The 22483-nt window shown below is 36.5% G+C and overlaps 1 protein-coding gene across 1 annotated transcript; it reads right to left on the bottom strand.

The window, feature by feature from the left end:
- Window positions 1-10862: 10862 nt before the first annotated feature.
- LOC140945545 (adhesion G-protein coupled receptor D1-like) lies at window positions 10863-18249 on the bottom strand. The gene is made up of 9 exons (XM_073394557.1): window positions 18202-18249; window positions 17853-17979; window positions 16428-16531; window positions 16215-16317; window positions 15755-15905; window positions 14491-14575; window positions 12473-12539; window positions 12070-12279; window positions 10863-11141 (listed from the first exon to the last, which is right to left on the bottom strand). Exons 1-9 carry the CDS (start codon window positions 18207-18209, stop codon window positions 10863-10865), a joined length of 1134 nt encoding a protein of 377 aa, XP_073250658.1. The 5' UTR covers window positions 18210-18249.
- Between the last annotated feature and the right edge of the window lie 4234 nt (window positions 18250-22483).

Raw genomic sequence — 22483 nt, 5'->3', positions numbered from 1 at the left:
GAACGATCTTGCACCTCAATACTTAAAGAACAAGTTTACCAAGCGCTCAAATATACATGCTCGTAACACTCGTACACGGAACTCTTTGCAGATTCCGCTATACAGAACGGCTATAGGCCAGCGCACATTTTCCTACAGAGGGGCCTACATATGGAATAACTTGCATAATGAACTTAGGCAAAGTGCCTCATTGGCATCTTTCAAGCGCGCCCTGAAAGACACACTATTGAGGCAGACATTTCCTTCATAAGCTTTAGATTTTAGTAGAATACCATCATAAATTGTGATTTCGAGTTTTTATTGTCATTTTTGCTTTTATAAATTGAAATAGTTTGTAAATAGTTCCTGAAAAACCTCACGAGGATGTTACTATTAAAGTTATTTATTTATTTATTTAAGTACTTAAAGCGAAAGAGTTATAACTGTAATATTTTACAGGCAACATTTTCGTCTTTATAATTATATACCCGGAGCCCAATTTCATTTTGTGCGCCTTTTAAAAAACTTTGTCCAAAAGCACTGAGAAATTAATATGGCAAATAGTTCCTTAATAGTAAACGTGTGTGAGGTACAACTCATTTTTTAGCATTGTACATTTTACCTATCCTGTTTACTGCCGGGTTATAATACTGTATTGCTAACACATTAATTACGCGTGCGTTGGAAATTTGTAATTAATGAAACGCATCATTTAATCAGATTCAACTGCATGTTTTGTACTAGAGTCAGTTTGTGAATTAAAACATATTCTTTACACTTAATTGGGGCTAAACGGAATTTGTTTTAACAAATTTTAATATGAAATACGGAGAAGTAGTAGTATTCATTGCAGCAGCTTGCGATTTTTTTTAAGATGTGGAGGACGTAACCGTGCCAAAGCTATAAAATTAAAGTAAAAGAGCGATAAAGCATAACATTATTCAATTGCTGTGTCTTGCTGTCACCATGAAATAGATGATTGTAGCACGATATGCCATTTATTACTCACCATTTAGGAAGAGCAGAAATATGCATGCAGCGAGAAAGTTTCCTCTTGCCATTCGATTCAGTGAAAACGGTTCAGCTCAGTGCTTTATGTTGTGTGCTTTTCCTCTATCAATCATCATTCGGTGATCCGTCATCTGAAGCTTCGAAAGTGTCAACTGCCCCTAACGGCTGCTTTTAAAACAATGTGTTAATCTTGATAACGTAATTAAGCAAATTTGCCTTTGCATGAGTAAGTGTCTATAATAAAGTTTCTGTTTCGTGTTGGAATGTTTTATTAGTTTTTCAAAGATTGATAATTTGCATCACTTTTTATTACCACAAAGCCATGCAGACATTTCTTTTGCACAGTACATGAAACTATCGACCTTAACCAGTGGCCTTGCCGGAGATTTAACAACAAAGAACGAAAGGAGGCAAAAACTGAAAACTAATTAACTGGGAACTTAATAGCGAAGCTCCTTGGGCGCGCGAAGCGCGCGAGCGGAGCACCATAACTAAGAACTATCCATCCAAAAAATTTTGGTTATGACGTCAGCGTACGTCCGTCCCTACGGACTTTCCGGGTAGTGGAAAGTAGTCCGCATGGACTCTTGGGGTAGGGGAAAGTAGAGATTTTTTGGCGGGAAATCGCATGGCGCAACGTCGCGCAATTATATCGCGCAGCTGGTTTTGAAAAAATTAAATTCCAAAGCAACTTAGCGAAAAGATTTTTCGACGGAGCCTTTATAACTTTTTATTACAACTTACGAAAGCTATTATTTCAACAAACAACAGCAGAGAGATTTTAGCGTGTAGACGACACGTTTTAAGCAGAGAGCAAAGAGAAGGTGAACGGCAGAGAGCAAGAGTCAACACGCGTAGAGCAAGCGAAGACGATCGCCATAGAAAGCGCGTTAGAAGTAGAAGAAGAATACAAAATTTTAGCGAAGAAAGTCGGCAAGTAGAACGAGTAAGGGCGAGAAGAAGGAGAGAAAATTATAGTGAAAACGCCGTCAAGCAGAACGAGACAGAGCTAGAATGAATAGATCTAGACAAAGGCAACGCGAAAGAGAAATACAAATGCAAAGAGAACGGCAGCAAAATCATGACATGAAGACAGAAAGTATTGTGTTTATGTCACTATGGCCCCGCGCAATTAACATTTTGATTTCAAACTGATCTCTGACGCAAAAATTCAGCCAGTCACTTAAAAATACAAGCAGGGAAGACGGAGGCTTTTCACTTTTCTCATCATAGTCACGCGTTGATCACGCTCTACGAGCGTCCAATTTTTATGCTCTGATTGGTCAAAATTTGACAGGTGAGTTCATGCAGAAAATTTATACAGCATCTTGAAACTTGTTTACTTTGACAGCTGAAGCTGACAGAGTTTTTTGTCAACTTGTGATGTTTTTTACTGTCTTTTTTCACTGGATGCATAAAATGAAATACAGCTGCTATCAACAGTCTTCTGTTATTCATGGCTGGTTTGTTTATTGAATTTTTGGTTGAGAAATGCGCCGCTCGTCAAAGTTGGAAATCCGATTTCGGATGACATCGTTTTAGTTTTTCACCTTGCTGGATGCGGGTTGAAAAGTCCCTCAAGCGATTCTGGCCTTACTTGATAGCTTTCAGGAGCTGCATCTCGAATGGTAAGCCTGAGTAATTATTGCATACATGTACAGTCTATGTTGTTTGTCTTTTTATATCTAATTTCATGAAGTCGAGCGCAGTTTATGAGGCTAGTTTAAGCACGTTTGTATTAACATCTGAGACAATGATCTGATCTAGTTTGAGGTTTGATATAAGCTTACAGAGCTTTAAAAAGCCTTTAGTCGATATTTTCTCTCCGCGAATAGAAAGAAAAAACGTTCCGAAGAGTATTTAATTATAATTTTGGCTGTAGAAAGATAAAGCTTTGAGCGATTTTCGTGCCTCGAGTTCATCTTTGAAAACAGTAAACACCAGGAAGCCCGCAAAAAGGTTCAAGCTTAAGCTTAAAGACTCAGGATTTTTAGAGACGCTTTAATACTTGTCTTCGCGAATGAAAATGGTTGTCTCTGTAAATGTTTCACCGAATTTCATTTCTTTTATTGATTGTTAGTAGTCTCTTGCAACTTTAATCACTTTGCCGTTTGTTTTCAGTCGTTCATAAGCATCGCTTTCAGGAGTACTCAAAATGCCGCATGTATCAAACGCTTTTTAAGATTACACATCGGTATAAAACCATTAAATAAAAAAAATAACTCTTTTAGTGTTCACTGAAAATTTGGCGCTTGTCAAAAGTGAGAATCGGCTAGGCCGTATAGGTGATTTTGGAAATTTTTTGAACGGTTTTGCTAAAAGACCACGCGTGCTTCGTACTGTTCTGAATATTGAATGAGTGCAATTTGTCTTGAAAAATTGTGAAATACTGCATTTTGTCTGAGGTCTGTATGATAAAAACAGCGCCTCATATTACTGTTTTACCTCAGATGTGATGTATAAAAAGTATGAAATGTTGGTTTACACGCACGCACCCAGGGTTGTTGGCAAGATTTTGTTAAGTAAACTTGTCGAACGCAAAAAATTCGGCCTGATTTGTTTTCCAAGAATTCGCTTGTTTTCCAGGCCTAATCTACTGTGATCAAGAGCCATTATGGCTCTTAAATGTGATCGAAGATGATTGCTATTTTTTGGGTGTATATACGGCTATCAATTCGATGTAGGATTTTTTTTCACTCTAAAATCACTTAGCCTTAGCTTTCCCTAAAAAGTCACATATGTGCCCTTAAGCTAACTGATTTGTGGATTGCAAGTTTATTGTTTGATTTAAATTTACTAATGGGAGCTTCGCTTTTAGCCCTGGCTAAATCTATATATTAAGTTACTAATTGTTACTTAACTGATACTGCAATCTGAACAAGGCGTAACACCAGTGCACATTCGCAAGTCAATTTAATTGCGTTCTATTACTATTTTGAAGCAAAAGACGACAAACTGCATTATAAACTCCCCAAAATTTATGCTTAATGTGAAAGACTTTAAGAGAGCTGAGAGGGACGCTTGTGGCTTAAAAGCGATTATGAATTTAAGTCAAAAGAAGCAAGAATCGGAAAAAGAAAAAGTTGTCCACGTTCCTCAGATTGAGTTTAAAAGCAGCAGTTTTTTTCGAATATACGAAGAAGGAGTTTAAAAATTGAGGAGCAAACTATTGATTAAGGTTTCGGTAACTCAGAAGATTTGAATACGGTTAAACTATTTTTTTTTTCCAAGACAAAATTAACATAATTATTCAATAAAATTTGTAATATCAGGCGAGGATAATCCTCTCTTAAAGGATCGACGCTGTCCATTTGTCAGAACTGACTGGCCAGACCATTCTCGTCGTAATGAGAATTTCAATTTTAATCAAAGCTATCCAGGGAGATGAGTCAAATCCTAAATGTATGCACGAAGGAGATGGTTTTTTCAGCAAAAACCCTTTTGAAAAAGCCGATTTCATTTGCTAAGTTAATGGTCCGGCAGTGGTCCGGCCGGCCAGTTCTGAGAAATGGAAGCGCCCTTAGCAATATATTAGCTCCCGCACGGTCTGTTAGCTAATTCATTGCGTTCGGTGTGCCAATATAAAATATAATCGACCAAAAAAATTGTCGCTTGTGTAAACAAGAATTATAGCTCTTTCACTGCAAAAAAGTGATGAAGTAGATTATAATTCCAAACCGTCACGTAAACAATAACACAGCTTAGGCTGTTGGCCATTCTTTCTATTTCAATCTGTCACCACTAATTGCGTTTTCAGTCAGGCGTACTTTCTGCACATACTCATCATGCACATTTACATCATCATTTTTTAAGGTTTCAAACTGAAGGTCGTGTGATTAGTGCTTTTAGATTAGTGTCTTATCCAAAATATAAGCAGGTGTTGTTAAAAAAAATCGAACTAAAAAAATCGCGTTTCAATAAATTTACAATTTATAATAGCAAGAACTAAAACTGACATAAAAAGGACCGACAACGCCGAAGTGTAAGCTCCATAGCGTCTTGTTACTTAAGCAAAATATTTCACCTCACATCTTGCACCAACCATAGAGTTACCCACCGTCTATTTGTTTCATGGCATGTGTTCGGCGCCATATGCTGTGCTATAAGATTTTGTCATGTCGCCAACAAAAAGGGAATGAATAGAATGAAAAGACTGAAATATAAACAGAATCAGCTTTCAAGCGGTGAATAAGGATAGAGCATTTAGTGTATTTTACGCACCAGCGGTCCACAGGAATATACATGTAACAAATATGCATAGGAAGTTACGGACTTTCACCTTGTTACCATGGCGCTAGTTCAATGCAAAAGAGAAAGTAATTGCAAAGTTTACATTGATAATTATTGAATTTCCTTATCTTAGAACTCGATTTTTCAAGGTGTTGGCTTCAGATGCTTACTATATTACATGTGAATAATACAACGAGAAGATATACAGATTTCCATATTTATAGCATTAAGTTGCTTCTCGCTATTCACCACAAAGATGTAGTTATGTTGTTGTATTTATTTCAAATGAAAATATAAGCCTAAATTTTGCCGCTGCACTCTAAATTAGATGCGGTGTTGCCTCTCAAAATAAGGGGCAAAGAACTACTAAAAAAAACACGAAAGAAAGTAAAAGAAACAAGATAGTCTTCTGTTGCCAATTTTCATTTGAATTTTAAATGATGTAATCTAAAGGGGTAATAAAAAAAGTCAGAACATATCTGCAGCACGCCATCTGCTAACCGCTCATGACATTTCATTGAATCTTAGCAGGTGGAATGAGAGTTATCTACTTATGGCAGCATATACGTTTTTTATTTTTTAACGGTTCAACGGTAGAAAATAAACGGTTTCAAATGACCAATAAATGCCATATCACATTTCGATACGAATTTGTTAGGGAGAAAACAATTACCTGATCAGATTTAGCAAACTTACTGAGATACAGTTAATTAATACGCTGACGCGCTGACCAATACCGATTCTTAAGTTGGACATCGTGCCAAAGAAGTAATGATCACCTTTGACGCTTTAAAAGGCTATTCTTGTTTTCGATTATATAGCGTGCAAAGGGATTCGACAAGACCAAGGGGCTATTTACTTGATACAGGAACGAATTTCACTTCGGAATGAGTTTCGTTCCAGCGTGAAGTTCGTACTGGCATCACATCACAAAATAACCAGCTCAGCCTGAGGTGTTCTTGCTTGTGTAAACCGTTTTCGCCCCAGCTCAGATTCTAAGGACTCATTTATCTTATTTACAACTAGCAAGTGAAGTTTACCTACCATGAAAGTCTTGAAAAGCTGTTAGTTTACTTTTCCAATACACTTGTTTCACAGTTAGCGCCAGTAAAGGGTCACTGGTCTACGATTTAACTTAAAATTGAAGTAGTATTGAAAAGTATTGTAATGCCTCTCCAATTTGCTTAATTCAGTTCAATGTGAAATTCTTCTGACGCAATCACACAAACGTCATGCATACATGGGAAGATAATTTCAAGTGAAATTTCAGTTCTGAGTTGTTAAGTTCGAAAGGTTCAGGAGATTGAAATGATTAAAATAAAGAAATTGCTTGTGCTTGAAGTTTCGGTTGTGACGTCATTAAAAACATGTTGTGAACAACGTTAAAACGTAATATTTTCGGTTGCCATGGACGTTAAGGAAAGTTCGTGCATGGATGTTTTTCTTACTCCTTTAATGAGCAAAGTAGTTTTTAAGCTATCGCAAAACAAATTATGAAATACTATGTTAAGCTGATGATCTGGATTGTCTCTTTTAAAAATAATGTCGCATTCAGTTTGTCTCGGCTCGGTAAAATTGCCCAGTCTCAGTGGAACAAGTTAAAGGACGTTTGACATAGAGGTATGATTGACAACTGACGGGAAAAACTGGTGTTGGTCAAAAGGAACAAGAATTACCAGTCAAATACTTAAAGCGAAAGAGTAATATAACTGGCAACTTTGTCGCCCTTATATACGTCCGGAGCCCAATTTCCTTTTGTGCGCTTTATAGAAAATTTTGTCCAAAAGCATTGAGATATTCATGTGGCAAATAGTTCCTTAATAGTAAACATGTGTGAGGTACAACTCATTTTTAGCATTGTACGTGTTACCTATCCTGTATACTGCCAGGTTAAATACTGTCTTGATCACTCAGACACATTAATAACGCGTGCGTTTGAAATTTGTAATTAATGAAACGCATCATTTAATCAGATTCAACTGCATGTTTTACACTAGAGTCAGTTTGTGAATTAAAACATATTCTTTACACTTAATTGGGGCTAAACGGAATTTGTTTTAACAAATTTTAATATGAAATACGGAGAAGTAGTAGTATTCATTGCAGCAGCTTGCGATTTTTTTTAAGATGTGGCGGACGTAACCGTGCCAAAGCTATAAAATTAAAGTAAAAGAGCGATAAAGCATAACATTATTCAATTGCTGTGTCTTGCTGTCAACTTAAAATAGATGATTGTTGCACTATATGCCACTTATTACTCACCATTTAGGAGGAGCAGAAATATGCATGCAACGAGAAAGCCAGTTACCTCTTGCCATTCGATTCAGTGAAAACGGTTCAGTTCAGTGCTTCACCTTGTGTGCTTTTCCTCTATCAATTATCGGTGATCCGTCATCTGAAGCTTCGAAAGTGTCAACTGCTCCTAACGGCTGCTTTTAAAACAATGTGTTAATCTTGCTGACGTAAGTAAGCAAATTTGCCTTTGCATGAGTAAGTGTCTATAATAAAGTTTCTGTTTCGTGTTAGAAAGTTTTCTCAGTTTTTCAAGGCTTGATAATTTGCATCACTTTTTATTACCACAAAGCGTTGCAGACATTTCTTTTGCACACTACATGAAACTATCGACCTTGTGCGTCAGTCATATTCCAGCGCCCCCCCCCCCCCGGGCTGACCCCAGGGCATTACCATTTTTTTTGCCTTGGATGGCAAATTCCCGGCGGTAGGGACTCTTTAGCTGTCAAATGCCCCGTCCTCTGTCAACACTGCAACATTTTTCATTGATCGCACAGTCAAGTAGTGCCATTTTAAGCATTTTAATGCGCGATTTTTTGTTTCAATTAACGTCTTCCTTTGTAACTTGAGACTTCACGCCGTGGCGACACCAATTTATGGTTTTAGTATAATATTTGTTATAAAATTATTGATATTTTAAAGATTAATAGTGCGCTGTAAGGTTAACTGCTATGAATAGTTTTATAAATATGAAAGGATGTTCCTCAAATAATATCAAGAGAAACTTGATTCAATAACCAAAAAAACGTCGATTCGCGTCGGTAGCTCCCGAGTTTCGCTATGTAATTCTGACTTGATAAAAAATGAAGAAATGCATAGATAAAATCGAGAACATGCCTTAACAAACCTGTCCAATTCTTTCCCCTTCTTTGACAAATGAGGCAATCTGCCTGTTTTTCAAGTAAAATCCGCTGTGTAGTTATCACCTGATAGGAAACCGCGTGCGTGTCAAAAGCTCGGGGCTGGAATTGACTGATGCATTAACAGAAGTCTTCCTCAACCAGAGGCCTTGCCGGGGGATTTAACAAACGAGAGGAGACAAAAACTAAAAACTTAAATTAACCTGGGAACTAGTTATTAGTTGTTACGTAACTGATACTGCAATCTGAACAAGGAGACTTTTTAAATTCATATGGCCGAACACCAGTGCATATTCGCAAGTCAATTTAATTGCGTTCTAGTGCTTTCCTCAGCGTCAAGCATTGCTGTTACTATTTTAAGCAAAAGAAGACAAACTGAATAAAATATAAACTCCAAAAAATTTATGCTTAATGTCATAGACTTTAAGAGACCTGCATACTGACTACAACGCCTCAGTGACGCTTGTGGCTTAACAAGCGATTATGAATTAAAGTCAAAAGAAGCAAGAATCGGAAAAAGAAAAAGTTGCCCACCTTTCTTAGATTGAGTTTAAAGGCTGCAATTTTTTTTTTCGAATATACGAAGAAGGAGTTTAAAAATTGATGAGCAAACTATCGATTAAGGTTTCGGTAACTCAGAAGATTTGAATAAAGGCTAAACTATTTTTTTTTCAAGACAAAATTAACATTTTCAATGAAATTTGTACTGAATATCAAGCGAGGATAATCCTCTCGTAGTAATATATTAGCTCCCGCATGGTCTGTTAGTTAATTCATTGCCTTCGGTGTGCCAATATAAAATAAATGTAATCGATCAAGAAAATTGTCCCTTGTGTAAACAAGAATTATAGCTCTTTCACTGCAAAAAAGTGATAAAGTAGATTATAATTCCAAACCGTCACGTAAACAATAACACATCTTAGACTTTTGGCCATTCTTTATATTTCTGTCACCACTCAGTTGCGTTGTCAGTCAGGCGTTCTTTCTGCACATACTCATCGTTCACTCGGGTTGCAAACTGAAGGTCGTGTGATTAAAGAGCTTTTAGATTAGTGTCTTATCCAAAATATCATGTAAGCAGGTGTTGTTAAAAAAAAAAAATCGAGAAAAGAAATAAGGCCTTACACACTGAAAAATCGTGTTTCAATAAATTTACAATTCATGTTATAATAGCAAGAACTAAAACTGACATAAAAAGGAGATAAAAATATAGTAGGAAAAAAAAGAAAAGAAAACAATGTTTTGTTTGTTTCCTCTAGGTAACGCTATAAAGTTGAATTTTAATAATTCGAATAAAAAAATGGGATCTTTTTCAAAGCATCTTAAAATCGCTGGCGCCACAATTTCATTTGTTTCGTAACTCTACTTTGTGAATCTAGTCTTTCTGGCTCCATTGACGAAGAAAACATGTTTTCAACCAGAATGTCACGTATCTGTGTTTTGAAGCGTCGCAGAAAATATACAAACAGCTGCAAAAGTGCCAAGAGACAATCAGAAAAGAAACTTGTCAGAACCCGCGCAGCGGTTCTTTTAAAAGGGCGGGTTCTGCTGAATTCAAGTGCGTAGCAGACGGGTGGTGGTGGTGGTAGTTGGGATGCTGTAGATTGGGGATTGGTACGAGGGCTGTTACAAGCCCTTTCACGAGATGGTTGATCTAGCTGTTATTAGAATGCTACGATACTATCGCCGAAAAGCTGATTGCAGTGTGTTGCACTATTGGATAGACAAATTAGGGAAAATCCGTCGACTTTGCTGAAAAGAGCGCCTTTACAAGTAAATTAGTAAAATTGTCAAGTTCGAAAGTGAATTTATTGAAAACTAACAAAGATATAGCTCCTCTAAGTCGCGAAAATTTACAGACCTTTGTACATAGGGTGGGGGTACGAACACCAACGTCTGTACATTTTCGCAACTTTATTTCGGAGTTATATCTTTGCTCGTTTAAGACGTAGGTCTGTCAAACTTCGCAGGTTTATTCATGGTAGAGGAATGCCAGGAATTTAATAATACTTAAAGATATAAGACAATGAATAAAGTTAACCTCCCAAACTTTAACATTTATTTTCTTGACTACAATATTTTTTCAGGGAGTCTAAGGGGATTAGGAATGGCTATAATTTACATTAAAGTAAATTTAACTACTACGGTATGTGAACAATGATAGTAATTAGGAAGTTAGAATGGCGATACAGTGTATGTATCTTGAAATAATTGTCCTCTAAAATAATAGGCTCCTACTCCTAACCCGAGTCGTAATAATAGAACCTCGGTAACCAAGCCTCTTTATAACGAAGTCTTCAATTAGCATATTAACCAACGATATTCTAATTCTTCACCCTTGGGTGCATTTCTAACAACACTAGCAAGCATGCATAAAAGATTACAAATATTTTTAGCCTCCTTGAAAATTCTGGTGTCACAGAATAATACCTTAATTTAATGATGTTTTCACTTTGAGTCCAGCCGGTAGGAATGCCTTATAAGTGACATTCAAGTGTCTACAGGGGTCATACATCTGTCGTGGTCAAAAGCAAATGGTTTGTCAGAACCAATAACTGATCGCCCTGATCTTGGCGATGTACAGTAGGATTTGCTTCTCGAATCTTGTCCTTCACTTCTCGTGTTACTCGACCCCAATGCGATTGAATCGTGATTGGCTGTGTGTGATGTTCCAATGCTTCTCGCTGCTTTCCAATTCTTCTTTTTTCGGAAGTATGCCGCTCGCACGTCAGCATTCCTCAGAACGTGAAGTATGAAAATGAACAAGCCCTGGAAAATAAGTAATCAGCAGAAACGAACTTAGAACTCGGAAGGATTATTAGTAAATGTAAAAGGGTACTTGGAAACATTACTGTGCAACAGAAATCATAAATTATGACGTGACTTGAGACATTTCGATGGCCAAAATTTCGACGCACTGTTTTCTTGTAATGTTTTATATTATTAGATATTTTCATATCGCATCAAAGCAATTTTGGTCCAGTTATTCAAGATGACAGATCTAAGCAGTTTTTGCCGTGACGTATATCCCGCGTTACACAAACGGGCTTGCGCCATGTGATTAACGTTTTCTCTTAGTTATAGCCGCACCTACATGTTCTATTTATTAACTACGTGTTGGGTGGGCAGGCAGAATTCCCTCCCTTTCCCATCTTTTTTTTTTTTTTTTTTTTTTCCAGGAACACTTTATTTCATATTTACCGTGACAAGGGAAAAAATACAACAAAAAAAGTAGCAAATTAAAATTACAATTTACAAAAGTTATTGAAAATTACAATTTAAAATTATCTTTACCTTTATACCCCTTATACATAAAAAATCAGTAACTCTTTTATTCATTTATTTTTAACATAACATAGGAAGGTAACTGACGAAAACTCTATTTGGTAATTGATTAATTATTGGACATCTATACGCACACGTATCCACAATGGCTTAAAAACAAAAAAAAGAAAAAAAGAAAAAACGAACAGACAAACAAACAGACAGAAAAGTTAAACAGGACAGTTAAAGTATTAAATCTTTTAATCCCCTTCCCCATCTTTGATCACAAAGAAGTCAGGTCTGCGATAATATATCAACAAGTGTGTGCCACTCTGGTCCAATTGACAAGATCGAGATATCATTACGTACTAGTTTTTTCACTTTCCTGGAAGTGAGAGGTTGTATAATAACGTGAATAGAAAAATTGCAACACCTGTAATGAGTTGAGAATAGTAAAGATGTACTGAAATACGAGTCCAGCATCTGTGACGCTTAGGACACCAAACACCCAGGTCAGTCCCAGAAGAGGAAACAAGACTGCGCATGCCTTAACACCTTTTCGAACTTTTTCTACTTCCGAGGTTTTTCCGCTCTGCATCTTAACGATTTCGTTAACCACTCTTCCAAGGAGGACTGTATTTATCTGTTTGATGAGAAACGAAAGGAAGAGACTTAAATTAAACAATGAAATAACAGATTAATTTATCACTAAAAACTTTAATTCGGAGTTTCTTTAATTTGACAATTTGATGCTAAGTTCTTCAAAATGATGAAGTAACATAATTACTTCATAAAGCAGTTTGGTGAGATAGTATTTTATGTTTCTGGTAACTCACCGAACAAACAACGAGAACTGGAGTAACAAAGGTCCATATGAGGTTATTGGTGAAGGAAACCCAGCAGCTATATTGGAGAAGATTGGAAAACACATTTTGTTGGCTTTTTTTAAACCAGTAGAAGTTAATTCCAGTAAATAAGTCGTTGTCAAAAACCGCGTAAGAGCTGTTAAAATGTCAATAAAAGTATTTATATTGATATATATCAAAAAAAAGCTTGGCCAAAATTATGTATTATATGAAGTCTTCGCTATGACATGCTGCCGATTCCATGTTCTTGCCTTTAGTATCCATCTCCTGGAACAGCGTTATAAATGCTGGGCATGAGAAAACATTGTTATTATTATACATTCAAACCAAGAGAGGATAAAGGGGACAGAGAAGGCATCCTCCATACACACCCTATTCCATAGGTAATTCGTCTCGAGTTATTTTTAAGACCACAGATCCCAAGGGGTGTTAGACAACAGCCAATCACTTAGCGCGAATGTGTTCCGCGTGGATGACCCACGCTCAGAGCCACGCGTCCTTCACGAATTGAGGCAGAAAAAAATGGCGGAAGACGCGGAGAGCAATATTGCTATTCGTTTTGTCGACGAAAACGACTAAAGAGAGATTTCTACTAAAGCTGTGTCAGCGAAACGGAAATTAAAAAAAGAATCGCCCTTCCTCTCTTGTATAGAGCTAACAGTACAGCAGGGAAATATTTAACACAGTGAATATTCTCTCAGGATCATTTATAATTTGCAGTTTGAAGAGAGCAATTTCTGGTTTGATATTTATTCTTTTATTAGTCTTTTATTATTCAACAAAAATAACACTTGGTGTCCTATAATAATACTAATAATAATAATAATAATAATAATAATAATAATAATAATTTACTAACTTCTAGAGCGCTATTTATATTCACTGATCAACAGCGCTTAACAACTTAAAAAAACTACAATAAAATTCAAATTTGTAAAACTAATTACATGTACATGAATATTACTTGCTACTTGCTTTATTGTACAAACGACCGGTTTCAATAGACCGGCGAAATTTCTCATTTTATTAAAGCACTGAGGTTACGATAACTTCGAGTTAAACTTATTTCACGCGTTGTCAAAGAGTTAAGCGATTCCCTTTTCCCAGGTGAGCACCGACTCATTTCGCTTCAATATTCAGAAATGCTCTCGATCTCTTTACGCTTTCATTGCCTTTCGCCCGACATGTTTTGCATGGCGTTTAGTCGTGCGAAACCTCCACGAAACATCCCCGCAGCGCGCGAGGAAACTTTATCCCGATTCAAAAAATAACTCGAGACGAATTACCTATGGAATAGGGTGTGTATGGGGGATGCCTTCTCTGTCCCCTTTATCCTCTCTTGATTCAATCTAATCATCCGTTTCTGATTGGCTCAAATCCACCGGCTAATACCTCATAACCAGATACTGTTCACAAACAAATTTGGAAGATGTTTTTGATTTTCGGTAAAATGACATCAATAGAATAGGCTGTCACCAGAAAAAAAGGACAGCAATCGAGAAGCCCTGGGGGCGACGTTGCGTCAGCTCGCATGTTTTGCGAAGAACTAGCTGAACTTTACTGCCTCATGATCAAAGAAGGAACAGCAAATTAACAACTCAACTCATGACAGTTGATATTTGAACACTATCTTGAAGACTAAATATCCCTTTATATCCTGAATTTTCCAAGGGAGAGACAAATGATGACTGGAACTTAACCTCGATCGAGGTATTAGCATGTTGAGATTGAGAATTATTTTGAATGAATAATAAATAAATAAATAAATAAATAAAAACTGATTCGGCTTTCTTATGATCTGAAAAATTATGGAGATCTTGAAGGGTGTTACCCGCCTTGACCTTTAGCCTCGTGAGATAAATACCTTCTCGAGCGCGATCTGCATGATTCTTCAGGAAGCCGAATCCAAAAATTGCTAAAAGTGCTTGTTTACTGTGGCCAAACTTCTATAACTTATGTCTGTAAAAGAAAGCGCCTTGTTCACTTACAAGTCGCCATGAACATATCCATGTATTCCACCATCTTGAGTAGAGGCAATCAGCATCGATAGCAACACAATCAAAAGAGGAAGGCCTGAAATACGACAGAAATGACGAAGTATTATACAGTCTAAGACCGGCCGAAAAATTGCTTCCAGTTTCTTTTGAAGAAAGGTTTTAATGTCGTGACAATTTCTATATAGCAGCAAAAGGAAAAGGTGTACCTAGAAAATTTCCATAAATACTCACAGTTTTCTAACTCGACCCTAAACCGTATCCCAAATTGTTTTTGGGCGGGGAACTTGACAGAATTTCCCTTTCCTTTCGGTGTGATGAGATAATAAGCCTTATAGAACAGTCGACATTTCGCCACCACTGGTTTCCGCGCGAAATGATGTCTGAGCGAAGAGCGCAGAAACTCCATACTGATGACACGTCACTACCAAGATCTGGGTAGTGCGTCTGATTGGATAAAGTAAATTTTCAACCAATCAGAAGCACTACTCAGATCTTGGTAGTGACATGTTAGCAGCATGGAGTTTCTGCGCTCGTTGCTTGGATGTCATTTCGCCTGGAAACCAGTCGGATGGCGTCGTGAAATGTCGGCTGTTTTCTCAGGCCATGAGATATCAGTCTTTCAGGCAGCATATTACAACTTGCACGTGTGGCAAAATCGGATAAAAAAATACCGCATTTTGTTTGAAAAAAAAAAAAAAAAAAAAAAAAATATATATATATATATATATATATATATATATATATATACATAGCCGATTTTTTTAAGACCAACCTAACGACATCTGCAGTCATTTGGGTGAAAAGCCATTAAAAGGCAGGTTTTTTAAGACCGATAAGCTCCAAAATCACACCAACAAAGGAGAAGGAAAGGAGGAGAAGAGAAAAAAGTAATGGTTGCACTCTTAGTTTTTATAATGGCTACTTTGGACATTGGCTGAAAAAAAAAAAAAAACTGTTGGACGGAAGAGGTCTATTTGGCGATAACGTTTTCAAGAATCCGGCTAAATATATATTACTGAAGAAGTTAAGCGTTTATTGAACCAAAATTACTTCACATCGTGTCACACGTGTTAAAAGGAAACGATTTTTTAATTCAGTCTAAGAACAAACAAAAAGAGAAGGAATGCTAAATTCCACAACATTCTGTCTTCAATGGCTGACACTCGAGTGACGTAACTCATCACCTGCCTATTGTTTCTATTTTCAATGCTTCCATAACAAAACTTCATTCAGTTCAGATCAGTTTGGTACTTACCCCAGGCCACTGCATAGAAAAGGCGCATTTTGATCTCTGTATTAAATACTTTTACCACCATCAGATACAGGTAAACACCCTCAAACAACATCCAAGCGAATGCCGCAAGGTAGAAGTAATGAATCAGACCCGCCACAAAGATACACAGTCCCTGAGGAAATTCCACAGAAAAAAACAAGGCATGACTATTTCCTTTTGAAAGAATTTTTAAACGCTGTCGTGGCTCAGATTATGGCAAACTTCATGGAAGAGTGCGATGTCGCAATTTCTTTCTTTTTTCCTCACTGGGCTTAAATATGGCAAATATTCAAATTGGTTATAATAGTAACACGATTCCAACTTCTGTCACAACTAGAATATCTTTGTAATACTGTATTTATGTAAATAAAGTGGAATTTATTACTGTAGCAGAAAGTTGGGCTCAAAACTCTCAAACTACCGTCCAAGGCTGAACAGGTACCTCTAAAGCTGATGCTTCAATTCCAGCAAGGAAGGTGATTTGGGCGATTGCTATGGCAACGACGAGGTTGAAGCGAATTTGAATCTGCTCCTCTTTTAAATTCCTAACAAAATAACGAGGCAAGGTAAAGATAGCATGGCCATTTTTAAACGACTCATTTCCAAAAGATTACAGCCTGTCATATTGTACATAGGCATAGAAAAAAGAACTCACATGAGAATCCAGTAAGCAACAATTGCAAGTGCTTCTCCTACTAGCGACAAGGCACAGCCAACGTAAGTGATTACTTCCAAAGCGTCTTTATGGCCTGAAGGAACCTTTGAAAATGAAGAAAATGAAATACATCATGTGATGTGGCGAAAACGTAATACTTGATTTGCTCCAGTAAGTTTTCTAAATTTTCTTATTTCTTTAATAAATGAAACTACATGCTAGTCAATTCTAATCTAGTTTTAAGAATAATTTAATGATAATGATAATAATAATTATTAGTATATACTAAAACAGTGGATAGTGTTTTTCGCGCGCTCTGATTGGCTACTCAATCAGTGAATATCCTGTACTATTCACTGATTCACCTCCAGTTCCTCCGAGCGAGCGACGCCAAACTCGCGTAGGTTGCGAGCAAAATACTTTCCCGGTTTGCTGCCGTAACAAACTAAGAAATTTCACAACTAATCAAGCAAGCTATTTCCGAAATACATGAAGAAGGTGACCAAGTTTTTTTGTTTACAAATGCAAATTAAGCTTAAGTCTTGGGTTACTTTATTTAGTTGACTTGTTCATGAATAAGCTTAAAACTAAATTTAATAATCTTTTTTACAGAATTATTTTAAATACAAAGAGAATTCACAACTCCTTTTGAAGAAACTTCCCCGCAAGAGCTAAAAACGCCTTCAAAAGTTTTATTTGTCGCTAAGAAAAAGCGACGACCGCGGCCGTTCGGTCATCGCGCGCCAAAATTGTAATCGTTGGCAATAGTAAATGAGTTAAAAATCATCATTTTGTGTTCAATTTTCTCACTGTTTTACTATATACTAAAACAATTATTCACCTCAGTGTCGGTGGCTAGTATTGGATATTTACCTCGCCACCTCCACTTCGGTGAATAATTGTTATTTATTATTGCGTAACATTTTAATCATGGTAAGTACGTACGAACTTACTTTTTTTAAATAACTTAAGTTCATCTGGCCGATAGACCAATTTCAATGTATTAAAATTCATAGTTCCCCTGTCGTTTAAGGGAATGAACGTAAAATGAATGTATTGTTTATTGCTGAGCCTAAAGATGACTTGTTTTGATTTATTCTCCTAAGCCTCGGATCCAAGTATGAATTTTAATATATCGGAATTGGTCTCATATGATTTTTTTTTTCTGGGTGGAAACACGTCTCACTGGAGCCGTCAACATTATCTCAGGTGTTAGTAAAAATCGTTTTCGACAAACGCATCACTCTTGCAATGACGTCGAACAATTAATCAAGTTACTTCAATACGTGATCGAGTCGAAGGCATCAAATCATTTACAGAATACTGGCCTCGTGTGTTAATTTACGAACTTGCTTGCGTCCTGTCATTCAGATCCAAAGACAAATGACAAGCCAAAGTCATCTGCTGGCCTATTCGATCACTAACCTCCTTGCTTCCAATTTGCATAAGAACAGCAAAGTTTGTAAGGTGATTACAAGAACACGTTATTTCATTGTCGATTTTTTTGACCAACGAGCATCCTCTCTTAGACCAACTCCCATTTACGTCGGATCTACAATAATTGAGAGAAAATAGAGAAAGACTATTTAGAATACATATAGTAATAATCAGAAAGTTTCTCTTCTTCGGGTGCAGCAACAAACGGGTTAAAAATATAGGTGCACTATTAGAATATCTTAGTGGTCTGAGGCTATGTGGTTTTACTGTGAGGGTGGTTTTATGCGATAAAGAGATGGGGTCAACGACAAAAAACAAGGTTTGTTTTTAAATGTACTTCAACATAAAATCCCAGAAGACACAGTGTGGAGTGACCTCTTCTTCTGCGTCCTGGAAAATTAAAGTAAACAATTAAAACAAAGACTTAAAACTGAATTACAATCATGACAAATTTACAATATCAACAACTAGTTTTATGTCTTGAGGTAATTCCCTTGAATAGAATGTACTATCCAGATTTTTCTCATACTTGGCACAATTGACAGCCATATAGGACATAAAATAACTGTAATGTAAGATGCGGTCACCATGCGCTGCTCGTAGTTCGTCATTCCTCAATTCGCCTGTATTAATGTACTATTCAGAAACATAACCAGCACGCTTACAAATAAGTTCGGGACATCTTGCTTTTGTTCCGAACTTATAGAAGGGAGAATCAAAATTTGTAATAGAAATCTTAATTGTATAATTTAAATATAACTACAGCTAGAAGATGTTATACTTCTTTAAATTAGTCTTTTAATCTGTTTTCCTAGTTTTGACGAAGCATAACCCTGTTCAGATGGGTTCAGTTATCACTATAACTTCAAAACCGCTCATAATAAAGCCACCAAAATTTGACAGAATAATGTATTTATCATATCCAACATCTAAGCATAACTTTGCATTAATCAAATGTATCCCGTTTGACTTAAAACCTGTATAAATCAAGATGATCATTATGGAAAATTGATGCAGCTTTGTATAAAAGGATGCTAAGGTCAGTTGAACTTCGTGCTTTTTTTCTTAAATTAGTCACTAAAACCCGGATTCGTTAACAGTTGTATAAATTTAAATAAATAATGCTAAATGAAAAAAAAAAATAAATAAAAAAAATAAACGAAAAGAAAAAAAATGCAAATTTTGAAAAAGATAGCTGTCTAAGCTCCGTTGCCATGGTAACTTAAATGGTGGCGCACATGCACACACCACAATGATTTTTAAAATGTTCTCACGACAGATAAATTTGAGGAAAGGTCGCTAAGTTTGGAGTAATAGCATAAACGGTTCTGAAGATGTTCAACTTTTTTGTGGGGGGAGGGGTTGATCGCGAGGTCTGAAAAGAGTTAAAATCAAGGTTATTAATAAAAGAAAAACTTACAGTGTTACAGGTAAATACAATAGTGACGTTTTCTTTGAGAGTGCCGTTAGGTTTAGGATACACGGTACTGGATACTATTCGGCTTCCTAATGTCAGGTTGGAAATCGTTGCGCTGAATAAATAAAAACAAAATCAAAAACGAAAACAACAAAAAAACAACAAAATAAACCTAACTACTTGAATGGACGGAAAAGAAAAAAAATGGAGATTGTTTAGTGGTTGAGGGGGAAATCGTCCAGCGCCATTAATGAAAAATTGATATAAAAACAAGTATATTAACCATCAAAAGTTGTTCAGTTTTAAAACTAGTCGAGGTAATTACTCTCAATTCCTGTGACATGTACGTTATGTGAATAATTTAGAATACCTCTCGGTAAGTGAGCAGCTAATTAAATTACAATGAGCAAAATATATCGTCCTCGCTCATTTTTTTGGGGCTCAGCACTAGTAAAGTTTGAAGTTTGACCTATGGGATGAGGCCGAGTATTATTATTTCATGGAAGTGTTTTAATTTGTTACCCTCTGAGGAATATATCTTAATAATAATAATAATAATAATAATAATAATAATAATAATAATAATAATAATGATAATAATAATAATAATAGTAAATGACATACTCACCCATTTTCTAGTGCAACGTTTCCAATGCTGGGGATCCATTCTTCAATGCCATTATAAATAATGTTCACAACAACAGCGTCTAAAGATATTAACATAAGTTAAAACAGAACACTAACGAACAAGCACAAAAAACATACACCCTACACGGACAAAAAAGAAAACAATGAGTAATAAAAATGAAAATTTACTTCATGAAAAAACATGCTTTTACCTCAGCTTCTGGGTGGAATAAATAACATTGTTTTTTTGAAAGTAATTTGTTTTCAGACGATTATTATTTTAATTCATTTTTCATTCAGCAATTTCTACTGCTCCCTTTTTATATTGCGGTGAAAAGGTAAGGAATTCCCAGTGTACCTTGGGTCAGGACAACACGGTAGAGGCTGACGTTAGTTACGTTAAGTGGTACTTACCTTCTTGCCCTTCAAAGACTGCCAAGGGAATGGAAATCCTCGCGATGTCAGTCTCTCCCGTTGAGAAAACTGTTTCATTGAGAGAGAAACTGATCGCTTCCTCGTTGTTCGCTGGTATTTGCTGAACTTTCATTGCTACAAATAGTAAAAAATGTTAATAGCAAAAACACTATTAGTAATTTTCTCATATTTAGTGATCTTGCTTGTCATCAATTACATTTAAGCCCCGCTAACAAGGGGGCAAGGGGGTGGGGTGGTTGGGAAGAGCAGCTAATGCAAAAAGTCTTGCATTACTTCTTTTCCTTTGAAGCAAAGTATATAAGAAAATAACACCTTTTGAGGCCATGAGAAAAATATAGATATAACTTGTTTGATAATTGTTTTTGTTCTGAAGGGTTTTAAGAAAGTCTATCATTTATTAGAATTTGCTCTGGTTCACTGTCCTGTCTGACCGATAGCTTATCGGTTGCATCAATTTTTAGGTATTTATTTAGGAAAATGATACTTTTACAGGCAATTTTAAACGACATATCCCTAATCTTCTCTATAATGAAGACAGCCCAATGTATTCGCCACAGAGAACTAACAGAGAACATAACAAGGGCAAGGGGTGAATCTAGGAATTCAGTTTGTTAAGGGGATCCAACATACACACTGTTGAAGCCAATCCTCCTTAACATCCTTCCACACCACTACCTGTTAGTTTCCACTTAGTAGATCCTTCACTTGGTAAGCCGCGTAGCACATGTAATATTCTTTTGGTTTAGTAACCAGCTTTGAAATACCAAGAGAGAATAATGGTACAGAAAGGGAAACACCCAGTCGAGCCATCATTCTATCTTGGAATACTCGTCTCTTCCGTTAAGTCCAGATTTTCGTCAATTTAAACAAGTCCCATGATTGAAAGGTATCGTACAATGTAATTTTGTAATTGCTATTTTGTTATTGTAGTTCGTTATATGTTTTATAAGTCACGAGATAGGATGACACCTATGCATGTTAACACTCACCGAACCAATTTTGAGACATCAGTTGAATTTGCTTCGCTCGCTTATGAGTTTTGCGGTACTTGATAGCAAATATAACAAGTTCTTGAGCGGCTGCCAATATGTTGATTCCATTATCTCCAGGCGTATCGTTCTTTAAACCTTCAAAATAAGCGTTGCTTATTGTGGCTGCTTCCTAAAGAAATGAAGTATTGAAAGTGGTTTGAGATGCCATACTAGGCATAGTTTAAATGTATAAAATAAGTTCTTAATTCCCTAATAGCGGAGCTCCACACGTGCTCCAAGCGCGCGAGAACGAACAAGAAAATTTGGTAGTCATCTGACCAAACATCCACCCGCCCGACCTTCCGTCGGCATCACAGTGTTAATCTCACACTTTCTAGCTAGTTTGGGAGCCTGCCACCTGATGTTGCACATCCATGTTGTGGTCAATTGACAATCTCATACGCAGAGTCTTCTGGTTTTTTGGTCAGCGGGGCAACTCAGGGTTTTCAAAGAAAATTCACTCTCAAAACTTGTGTACGTGAATAAGAATTGTTCAACCTACTTTTGAAATGACTCCTGGGTTTAAACCTTTCACAGTTTTATATTTCTTGTGTTGATTGTTCATTTAGTCTCTTTCGCTGTGCCGGTTTTTTTCAGCCGCACCTGAACATTGCATGCAGGTCAACTAAATAAATTATCGCAAGACTTAAGCTGAATTTGCATTTGTAAACAAAAAATTTTTCGCCGGTTTTGTCGATAAATTCAAGTCAAAAAGACAGAGCTTTACCTGTTAAAACTTCAACCCCAAACTTCGTCACCTTCTTTGTGTATTTCGGGAACAGCTTGCTTGATTAGTTGTGAAATTTCTTTGTTTGTTACGGCAGCAAACCGGGAAGGCATTTTCCTCGAAACTTACGCGAGTTTGGCGTCGTTCGCTCGGAGGAACTGGAGGTGAGTCTGTGAATAGTGCCTGATATTCACTGATTGAGTAGCCAATCAGAGCGCGCGAAAAACACTATCCACTGTTTTAGTATATACTAAATAGATTTAGCCACGGCTAAAGAAAATATAAAATCGAGTAACACTATAGACATGGTGAAAACAACAACAACAGATCTAATAAGCAGAAAACGAACTTTGCACGTGCAGCGCACTTTTATTTCTAATTA

This window comes from Porites lutea, chromosome 8, assembly GCF_958299795.1.
Source record: "Porites lutea chromosome 8, jaPorLute2.1, whole genome shotgun sequence".
NCBI lineage: Eukaryota > Metazoa > Cnidaria > Anthozoa > Scleractinia > Poritidae > Porites > Porites lutea.
This window is presented reverse-complemented; position numbering and strand designations above follow the sequence as displayed.